Source organism: Rosa rugosa, chromosome 3, assembly GCF_958449725.1.
Source record: "Rosa rugosa chromosome 3, drRosRugo1.1, whole genome shotgun sequence".
Lineage (NCBI taxonomy): Eukaryota > Viridiplantae > Streptophyta > Magnoliopsida > Rosales > Rosaceae > Rosa > Rosa rugosa.
This window is the reverse complement of record NC_084822.1, coordinates 52,114,769-52,125,904: the sequence shown is the minus strand read 5'-3', so window position 1 is coordinate 52,125,904 and position 11,136 is coordinate 52,114,769. Positions and strand designations below refer to the sequence as shown.

At 42.0% G+C, this 11,136-nt stretch overlaps 1 protein-coding gene across 1 annotated transcript; it reads left to right on the top strand.

The window, feature by feature from the left end:
- Positions 1-8,339: 8,339 nt before the first annotated feature.
- On the top strand, positions 8,340-10,287 carry LOC133738985 (probable jasmonic acid carboxyl methyltransferase 2). The gene is made up of 3 exons (XM_062166689.1): positions 8,340-8,792; positions 8,899-9,612; positions 9,714-10,287. The coding sequence occupies exons 1-3, from the start codon at positions 8,718-8,720 to the stop codon at positions 10,101-10,103; spliced, it is 1,179 nt and encodes a 392-aa protein (XP_062022673.1). The 5' UTR covers positions 8,340-8,717; the 3' UTR covers positions 10,104-10,287.
- Positions 10,288-11,136: the final 849 nt, after the last annotated feature.

Genomic DNA, 11,136 nt, shown 5'->3' with positions numbered 1-11,136 from the left:
AATTCGGGTCGTGGATGGTGTGTGGCCATGGCAGCGTGGATTGTGGCGATGCAGGTCGTGGGTCGACGAAGCATGGCCGGACTGGTTCGTACGGCGGGGGGAGGATGACAATGGTGGACTGGCCCAAACTAGCTTGATGGGCCTTGTGTGGCTTTTCTGTGGTGGCTGCCCTTTTGGGCTAGGGTTTTTGCCCTAGTCCATTAAATTATGTTTAGTATAGTCTTTACAATAATTTTATTTAGGAAAGCTAATGCACACGTTAAGTGCTCTCTATGTATCTCTAGCGCCTCTGGAGTAGTACCAAAGGAGGATCTCCGCTATGTCTACGTACATGTCATGTCTAATGAGTGGGTCTATTTCTATGTACCACTGTGGGTACTACCACTATCTTCTTGTCTGTCAGTACATGGCAGCGGAAGGGTATGTAACGGCCTATTCTGGCTTTAGATGAATATATCTATCGGCACCCGGCCTCGGGTTTGGTTCAAAAAAAATATATATATGGCTGTTATACGTAATTTTCTTATAACAATAATGACAACAAGCATATGGTTACGTTAAGAAATTGCAAAAGCATATGGTTGCGTTAAGAAATTGCAAAAGCATATCGTTGTTGTATTCCTAAAAACTGATAAATGCATCAAGAGTTAATCAAAAGGACGTTTTAAGACTAAACTACTTAATTCAGGTTGTAGGCCGATCCCTCGGCGCTGAGGATTAGCCTAGACTCTTTAACTTCTTTTATAACTTGATGACAAAATTGCAAAGGGTGCAGCTATTGCCACCCTACAAACATTTGAATTATTGAAAGACTATATTACCCAAATGCAAAATGACTAATAAGTACACTAATTTTCTAAAATCTAAATTTGTAAATAAAACTAAATACATAACCAATTAATTAAATACAAAGACTACTTAATTTCTCATTGGATAACATTAATCTTCTTCTTCTCCACCCAAATTTGAATTTATTACTTTTTTTTTGTCCTTTTGTTCTCTCCTCATAGTTAATTTGTTATTCAATTTACAAAACTATTAGTGTTAACTTCGTCAAAATCTTTGCAATATTCTTTATGAACACTGAAAGTTAAAAAAATAAAACACGAAAAAAAATCAATCTTTTCTTCATTGCTCATAGTTGTTAACTTACTAATATTTTGATATGGAATGAAATAGATGAACATTGATACTGAAAAATATATTTTAGTTTTTTTATTGGTATAAATTAAATGAGAGATTTTCATTATAAAAAAAATTCTTTTTTAATTGGATATGTCATATAAGGATATTTCTAGAAAGAAAAATGGGTTAGATAAGTAAATTTAATAATTGAAATTAAAATGTAGGGTGTAATGAGTAAGTAAGGTGGACAAAGTAAATGATAGGGTGGCAATAGCCGCACCCAATTGCAAAATAACCCTTTTTTTTTTTTTTGAACCAAAATCATTCATTCATCTCAAGCCAGAATGGCACGGATACATACTTTCCCTTGCCAAACTTAGGGCAAGTTTAGGACGTGGTATGCTAGCACCACCCATTAGACAACCAGTGCTCACTTATTCAGCGAGCCTATGAACTATGAACATACATAGTAAATAGGCACAAAAACAACAAAAGGTGCATAGGTCCCTAAAAAAATAGGGGATAGGTTAGTAAGAAAAATCTAAACTAATTTGGAGCCCAACAGACCTAAAGGAATATCAAAACCCTAGGCCCAACATAGCTGACTCAGCCCAGTTTCCATCCGCTCCTTGTGCACGACCGTCACCGACCCTCCATCGGAACCACCACCGCAAAGCACTCCTCCTTTGCCGCAAGTGCACCCCATGGCCACGACTCAAGGAAACCGTTGTCCCCACCACGATGCCATCACGGAGAAGCTGCTTGACCAGAGCATGGTAACCAGACCTGATTCCAGCCAGACCCGATTCCAAATCGATCCGGAGCCTCCGCATCCCAGCCACCAACGAACTCGACGATGCCATGGTCGCCGCCTGAAGAAAGACGTTCCAGTACAGCCGCAGAGCTTTGGAGAACGAACGCCAAAAACAGCCGGTTAAACACCTCAGGCCAACAATCCTAAAGGGTCGAAGGGCTATAGCACATCACCCGTCCGGCAGCGGCTCCTCATCGACAAGCCAAGGCTGACGCCGATCCCGAGCGCCACCGGACGAGAGAAGAATTTCCAACCCTAGACCAAAGGAAGCAGTCCGAGTTTTTTTCTTCAGAAATTGATTAGTAAATGAATGCAAAATAACCCAACTTGATGACAAAAGAAAATGTTTAGAAAGTGGCCATGGCACCCCCCCCCCCCACTAATCTGCGGACATATGTACATAAGCCTTAATTAACCCTATGATTAATTTGTTAGGAAATGAAGAAATTGTGTTATACAATTAAGGGGCCGTGACCACTTACCCGATTTTAGGCTAAAAATTGCCACTTACTCCAGCAAGAGTTTTTTAACCTCATTTACCCAAATCAACAGTGTTTGACAATATTACCCTCGTTTTACTTAATAAATTCCATTCATCTCTCTCTCTCTCAGACTCACTCTCTCAACTGGATCTCGCCGGCCCTCCCACCTACGTTTCCTTCTCCCACCACCGATCACCTCTCAATCTTCTTCTTCTTCTGCACCTGCCACCACAATGTCGACCAAGCCCTCCACCTCCTCTACCACCTCCGCCTCTGTGGCTACCGCCCCGACCCGCTCAACCTCAGCAGCGTCATCCACGCTCTCTGCAACTGCAACTGCCTCGAAGAATCCCACGACCGATTTTCCCACTCCTTGACTCAGATCTACAACTCAGGACATCAGCGAATCAAACCGCTGCAATCCCTTCCTCTGATGCTGCTCGTCTCTCATCCTTTGATAAATTCCATTTCTCTTTCTTTCTCTCAAAGATCGGAGCCCAGCCATGTCCTACGAGGAGCACCATTTCGAGCCCAGCCATTTCCTTTTAATTTTGTGACGGATTGGATAGTGAAGAGAGAAGAGGAGCATGAGGAAGAAGAAGAAGAAGGCATGGGGTGCATGACGTGGAGAAGACGAAGGTGATCCGGCCGGAATCGGGCTGGAGGAGCGTGGGTGTCCAGAAGGGAAGCATGGGTGGCCGGAGAAATTTTTTTTTTCTTTTTTCCTAATTTCGATGGTTTTTTTTGTTTCTGATTCGATGGGAAGAGCTCCGAGAATGGGGGAGGAAAAAATATGCACAACTGAACATATTGGTTTCATTGATCAATTGTGTCTATATTGTATTCATTTTGGTTTTTGAGAGTTTACGAAATTCACTTGAGGGAAATAATATGATTATTAGAGGGTAATAATATGAGCATTGGGGGCAATAATATGTTTATTGGGAGACAATAATATGATTACTGGGGGACAATACTCATATTACTGGGGGGCAATAATATGCATATAAATTGATCAATTGTGTCTGTAGGGTATTAATTTTGTTTTGGGAGTTTATACAATTCACTGGACGACAATAATATGATTATTGGAGGCAATAATATGATTATTGGAAAGCAATAATATGAGTATTGGGGGGCAATAATATGATTACTGGGGGCAATAATATAGTTACTGGGCATTATTAGGGGGCAATAAATTCAGATGCCGGAATCCGGTTACCAGTCCGGTAGCCGGATTCGAGATTTTGGCGACCAGTTGCCGGATTCCAGTGATCGGTTGCCGGAATCCAGTCACCGGTCGCCGGAGTCCGGTCACCGGAGTCCGCGGCTACCACTGGTCACCGGAGCTTAGCAAGGTGGAGGATGACTTCTCTCTATAAGTGAGAAAGAAGGAGAGGGCAAAAAAGTCCCAAAAATAAATAAAAAGAATAAAAAAAGAATTAATTGGGTAAAGGGGAAATAATCCCTTAGAGTGTTTTGGGTAAATGAGGTTTTTAAACTCTTCGTTGTGCAAGTGGGCAATTTTTAAGCTGAAATTGGGTAAATGATCATTTCCCCTACAATTAATTGCTGCTCTTCTTTGTTTCTGTTTGGTATTTTCACAAGACTATTAATTAATTTTACAAGTAAAAAATAAGTTGATCATACTTAATTAATTAAAAAATTTGGTGTGGCCTTTCAAAAAAAAGATTTGGTGTCGGAGTATCGCTACTCATAATTAATTAAAATGCTCAAACAACGTTTTTACTTTACTTCTATTAAACTTTTTGTATATTTATATTTATACTATTATTAAGAGAAGAAATTTTAAGTGGTTCGGGAAATAACAAATTAACTAAAATCCAAGGGATCGAAGCCATGAGAAACCCTAATCTCTCCCAAGCGGCGCTCCTCTTTGCGCTCACCCTAACGCAACTTGTTTGCGGCGGCGACACATACAGCAGCTCCGGCTGCATCGAACCACCAAGAAATCAACCTCCAGTCCTTCGAGAGGTGGATGGCCCACTCTACCTTAAGGATAAACCTCCTTACCTCTCCCAATCTGGGGCTGTCCACTTTGATGGCAGTGGATGCGATCCGAATCAATTTAATTGGATTGAAGATTTGGTACAGCAAGGCCATCAGACTGGCTGGTTGGCGCCGATTTGGCTGGGTCTCGCTTTGGTATTCGGGGCGGCGCTGGGCTGTCTCTTGGACTTGGGTTCCATTCAAAGGCCACGACGCTGGTGGCAAAGCATAGAGAACGATACATGCTTTCGGCAAAAGACGACTCGCGGTCATCTACGATTGGGTCGGCTTCTGTTGCCGACGACGGTGAAGGGCGGTGGTGCCGGGTCCATTTTGAATCCTCTTTGGACTGTTTGGCTTCTGATGGAGGTGGTACTGGGATTTGCAGGCGTCACTGTAATGGTGTTTCATGCTGCAATATATGTAGTCAATTGGCTATGGGTGAACAGAAGGAAGGAGATTCGGAGCGGCAACAGCAAGAATCCGATTCGGATCTGGGTGTCCAAATCATTATGGGTGGCTATGCCTTCGGGTTGTGGTTGGACCCATGTTCAAATATGGTGCTGGGTAACGTCGATGGCAAGAGTTCTATCCTTGTTGTGGATGTCGGATCAGCCAAAGTTGATGGCGGCGCCGTCGTCATGGTGGTCTCCAGCTGAGAAGCTACTTTTGGGCCTCCATCTGGGTTGGGTGCCCTAGTCAGTTGTGGACTTTTGTGGGGGTCCAGAATGTCTAGTGGGGCTTTTAGCCTTGATGGGTCGCTGGTTCAGCCTGAAGCATGGGAGATGAATTCTGGGCTTGGCCTTTTTGGGTCCGGAATGACTGGTGGGTTTTTATACCCACCCTCTTGGTAGTTTTTTTCAGTTAAACTTGCCTATTACTATGCGTACTGTTTCATAGTTAATAGGCTCGTTTTGAATAAGTGAGCATGAAATGTCGAATGAATGGTCATACCCTATGTATCACCGTGGTGTCTACTGCATCACAACGTCTTGTCTATCTGTACATGGTAGCGGAAGGATATGTAATGGTCATTCTGGCCTTACCCTACATTAATGAAATCTCTATAATGTTCAAAAAAAAAAAAAAAAAAACCAAGAAGAAATTTTGTTAGCCAAAACTGAAAATTTTGATAGATTTAACCTTGAAAAATTAAAAAACTTTGAGAATAAATTAAATTACAAGGATAGATTTAACCTGGGTGTAGTGTTTAGAGATAATGTGGGATCACTAAAAGGGGCTATGGCAATGCCACAGGTTGGAAACCTCCCCCCAAGATTGGTGGAAGCTCTAGCTCTTTTACATGGCTTACGCTTTGCCTTGCATGTGGGATTTATGAGTCTAGAAGTTGAAGGTGATGCCCTTTCGGTGGTTAATGCGATGGAGAATAATTATGAGGATTTGAGTGTTGAAGGCCATATTATTGAGGAAGTTAAATCTTTAGTTCAGTTATTTCATGTTTGTAGTGGCCACTTTGTAAAGCGGGAAGGCAACAATGTTGCTCACCGATTAGCAAAGGAGGCTTTGAAAGTTAGTCAACCTTTTCTTTGTTTAGAGTCGGGGCCTCAGTGGCTCCATCAGTGTATCAGTATGGACTTTCAGTGTGAAGTCTAGTGTGGGATCTCACGGTCCCATAATCCATTGTAATCGTTTCATTATTTAATGAAGTTCTTCTTTGATCAAAAAAAAAAAAAAGGATAAATAAGACAATTATAAAATATATTTTTATTAAAAAAAATTAAAATGAAATGATTCCATAACCCCCACTTTTCTCTCCCACTATTTTCTGATTTTCTCTATGCAATAACTACCACTAAGGCCCCGTTTGAGATTGCTTTGCTTTTAAAAAAATAAGCTTTTGTTCAAAATTTTAGGTTTTATTGTGTTTGGTAAATAAATAAAAAGCAGCTTTAATTGAAAGTTATAGATCACTGGCACCAGATTTTAAAAGCAGTCCAGTGGTTGCTTTTAGAAGCTGTTGTGGATCAAAACATGATCTCTTCTACAGTTGTTTTATGTATTGACAGCACTTTTAAAAATATTATTTACCAAACACGAAACTGTTTTAATTCACAGCTGATTATTTTCACAACACAGCAGCAACAGTTTTTTTTTAAAAGTCACAGCAATCCCAAACTAGCCCTTAAATCTATTTTTTCTGCAATAACTACCTACTTTTTTTTTTTTTTTTAACAATGAAATTTTTTTCGTACACATGCTCTGCATGCGATTACAAACTAGTATTTTATGAAAAGAATTTATTTTCGATGTCTTAAGCTATTAGCTTATATATAATGTGTATTTTTTTTTATTTGAGATAATTATTTGGTGCTTTTGCATAATGAAAAACACGAAAAGAAAAATAAGCATGATCAAGCAACTGCGAGGTTCCTCGTTGTGGGTCGTGGAAACACAGGTGACCAATGAGTCTGGAGAGGGAGCGAGTTCCGATTGAGAAGTTGTTTCAATCGGTGGTATCTTCGAACTCTGCTTGGTCTCGACGTCGACTGTATCAGGAGGTGAGTTGGGAGCGTCGGCGCCGCGTTGGGTTGGCGTTTCCTGGGTTTGGGTCTTGGCTTCCTGGATTGCGAGTTAGGTTTCAGTGGAAATCGAGGTCGAGGCACAGGGCATAGCAGATCAGCGTCGGGGTCACGTCGGCTTGTGGTGTTCTGATTACCAGTGTAGATTTGGGTCGTTGGCTTTGGCTAACGTTAGCTTATCAACGCTAGCAGAGCAGCGGCTGATGGGGTGGAAGAGAAAGCCGCCGGATACCATGGCAGCGAGGACGAGGGGATGGCAGAAGGGAAAGGCTTCTGCTCACTCTGCTCAGGGTTGGCCTTGGGCTTTTGGGCCTGGGTTCAATCTTGGGTTGATGGGCTCTATGTTTTGGGTCAGTAGGGAGGGTGTCTTGCCACCCTCACTGATCACATAGTGATGGGAGTGGCCTTGGCCTATGAGGTGGACATTCTTGGGCATTTGGGCTGGTATATGGTTCATGACCAATCATTTTCGGATCAAGACTGCTACGGGAGTTGGTAATTATCTGGAATAAGATTGACATTTTTTCAAGCGGCTTATGAGGAATTGCTCCTATTTGTTTGCTAGGAAGTGGCTCTATGTTGGTACCGCAATTGCATGCCTGGCTAATAAGGAGGCTAATCAATGATTTTGCCCAAGAAGACACGGAGTTGTTCTTTGTTTATGAGTTCGCTTACAAAGCGGGCTCAAAATTGACATGTAATGAGTTTACATTGCTTAGATAGGAGCGTGGTAGCTAGTTACTCCACCATTTTTCTGTCTTTAAGTGTATGTTAGACTCTAGCTTTTTGGCTGATCATCTAATACAATGAACCTTTGTTTTAAATAAAAAACGACAAATAAGCATGATCATTTTTTTGGTCTTCTATGTATGCGTTCCTTGATAATCGTTTATTTTTGCAGAACGAAATATTAGCAATCGCAAAGCCAATCATTGAGAAAGCCTTGCTCGAACTGTTGGGGTCAAACATAGAAGACCAAAAAAATGATCAACCCTTCTTGTCAGAACCTACTATCATATTTCAACTAACTTCGACTAAATATAGATTTAACTTATTAGGTGGAGTGTTAACTGTTAAGTGAGTCTATTCGATTTCGATAATATCTCAATCACATCTCTCTTATTCTCAAACGCAGAGAGCTGGGGACAAATTAGCATGCAAAGAATCATAGCACGTTTAAATTAAGCAAGTACTGGGAAAAAAAATAAGAGACACGTACGAGGTGATCGATTGATCGATATTATGCGGCATGAGCTAGACCTAGACATATGCTAAATGCAACTGTATCCTCTGGTTCCATTCCCACTTACAAGAATTAATACAGCTAATTAGCTTTGTGGTAAGTACTAATTAAGCCAGTCCAACTCATTCCCATTCAGATGCAGTATAGTCGTTTTCCAACAGGAAAATCCTCGTCCATACATACATAATTTCCAAGCATAAGTTCTTTTCTAAAATTAAGATTAATGTGCATGTCACTCTAATTTGTACTTCTCTTCACGTGTTGATTGCATTTGGTCTCTGGGCGGTGAGTCACGTGATACGCAACTAGATACAACGTAGAACTACTACCAAGTAACAATTACCACACAGTGGAGGTCCTTTATGGAAGACCGACGACGTACTCGGTCTATGCTTCTATATATAGAGCACGTACCACCGTTACTCCGATCACCACCATCTTCAACAACCTCTCTTCTTCTCCTCTTCCATTCTCTTCTCGGTTAGCCTTCGGTGGGAATCGAAATGGAGGTGGTGCAGATACTTCACATGAACAAAGGCAACGGCGAGGCTAGTTATGCCCAAAATTCCAAAGTTCAGGTAACTATATATACAGAGCTAATTACGTAATTTCTTCCTTCCAGATCATTACAGCTACTATCATTAATGTGTGTGTGCGTTCCTTGATAATCGTTTATTTTTGCAGAACAAAATATTTGCAATCGCAAAGCCAATCCTTGAGAAAGCCTTGCTCGAACTGTTGGGGTCAAACCGTCTTATGGCAATGGAGAGTATGGGCATAGCGGATTTGGGTTGCTCATCTGGACCTAACACCTTGCTTCTCATATCGGAGATCATGGATGTCATACATGCCCAACTCAGCAGTGGCCAGCTGCATCCCTCGTGGTCGTCAATGGAGTTTAGAGTGTTTCTCAACGACCTATTCAGCAACGACTTCAACACCGTCTTCATGACACTTCCCGCATTCTACAACAAGCTGAGAGAAGACGATCGCTACAGGAGATTGTTTGGGGCTAACCCCAACCTCTTCATTTCCGCTGTGCCGGGCTCTTTCTACGGCAGATTGTTTGCCAGAAAAAGCCTGCATTTCGTGCACTCGTCCTCCAGTCTTCACTGGCTCTCTCAGGTTCCCCCGAGCCTGGAAAGCAAGGCCGGCACGGCCTTGAACAAGGGGAAGATCTACATTTCTAAGAGCAGTCCGCAATGCGTATTGGATGCGTACTCACTTCAATTCCACGAGGACTTTTTGATGTTTCTCAAGTCTCGGGCAGAAGAAATAGTTGGAGGAGGAAGAATGGTCTTGTCATTCATGGGCAGGCCAACACTTGACCCTACAACCGAACAGAGTTGCTACCATTGGGAACTCTTGGCCCTTGCATTGATGAGCATGGTTTCAGATGTAGGGAATTCACTTTTTTCGTTTTACTGTTTTAGCATATACCTGCAAGTCTGCAACTAGTAGCAAAACATAACTAAGCTTTATATGCGTATGGTTTTCAGGGTCTTGTGGAAGAGGAGAAAGTTGATTCCTTCAACGCTCCCTACTATGCCCCATGTGCAGAGGAACTGAAGTCGGAGTTGCAAAAGGACGGCTCCTTCATAATGGACCGACTTGAAGCGTTCGAAATTGATTGGGACGGTGGTGGTGATGTTGTTGATGATCAAGCTAATATCGTTAATGGTTTTGATCATGATCAGATGGTGGCTATTAGTGGGAAGCGGGTGGCCAAAACCATAAGAGCGGTGGTAGAGTCAATGATCGAAGCTCATTTCGGGATAGAAATTATGGATGATCTGTTTCAGAGGTACACGGAGCTCGTCACCAATCACTTGTCAAAGAGGAGAACCAAGTATATCAATTTGGTCATTTCGCTGATAAGAAGGGATTGAATTCAGTTTTTCCTCCTTTAGAAGTACAAGTGAACGTGGGCACTTCTTCTTCTTCTTTTTTAGGTTTTATTTCATAGGATTTGACTCCGCCATTTGTGGCTAATTTTCTTCATAGATACGGTTTAAATTGAGTGTTTGCTATTAGATATAATTGTGAGTAACCACAAATTTCTTAGTGTGACCAGGTAAAAATGTACTCCTTTTTTGTATTTTTTTTAATAGAAGTTGATTTCATTAGTAATTAAGCCATGAAAATGGGCCAGAGTCTAACATAACTTACATAAGAAAATCCGAAAAACCGGATAACTTATCTAAGTTAAAACTAAACTCATTAAAGTCTAATGGGACGCTCGTATGACACAAGCCTAACTAAGCAAGAATAACCTCGCTTCTTAAGGAAAAATCATTCATCTAGTCTAATTTGCCGACACGCAATTGTGGTACAAATTACAACTAGAAACATCTTAGCAAAACTTATAGAGTTTACCCCTACCTCAATAAGACTTGCATCCAATTGTCTAATAGCATAAAATAAAATCTAGCAGCTAACAACCTCGGCAACAGGTTGGTCTTCTTGCTCTTCTTTAAAATCTGCTTACTCAAATTGGGCCCAGGCCCAAAGGCCCAAACCCAAATCCGAGTTCTTGAAACAGAAGCCCAAACACTGTGCCAGGCTGTCGCCTCCACCGCCGGCATTTGAACTTCTGGCGGTCGGCCTTTCCACCATTCCATCTCTCTGCAGTCAGCAAAGATCCAGAACCAGACAAACTCCGGTAAAAAAAACAACTAAATCCGCACACCAAACGATCAGTGCACCACTAGCGAAGCACTCAGATCACCACTCAACCCGATCTGCTCACCCCAAACCGATCTGCAACGGAACAAGCCTTCCTCCTTCGAGATCCGGCGACAAAAATCAATTCGTGTCTTCCCCCGCGCTCGAGAACACCACCTGGAAAACACCTCGTCTGGCCAAGATCAAACGCTGAGCACGGACGGGCCACGCGCCACCGTCTACTGCTCGCTGGAACCC

Bases quoted from the DNA above. Each gene is read 5' to 3' on its own strand.
- LOC133738985 (XM_062166689.1), top strand. From the start codon at position 8,718: ATGGAGGTGGTGCAGATACTTCACATGAACAAAGGCAACGGCGAGGCT. The intron at 8,793-8,898 runs GTAACTATATAT...TTATTTTTGCAG, and splicing joins CCCAAAATTCCAAAGTTCAG to AACAAAATATTTGCAATCGC. The intron at 9,613-9,713 runs GTAGGGAATTCA...TATGGTTTTCAG, and splicing joins TGATGAGCATGGTTTCAGAT to GGTCTTGTGGAAGAGGAGAA.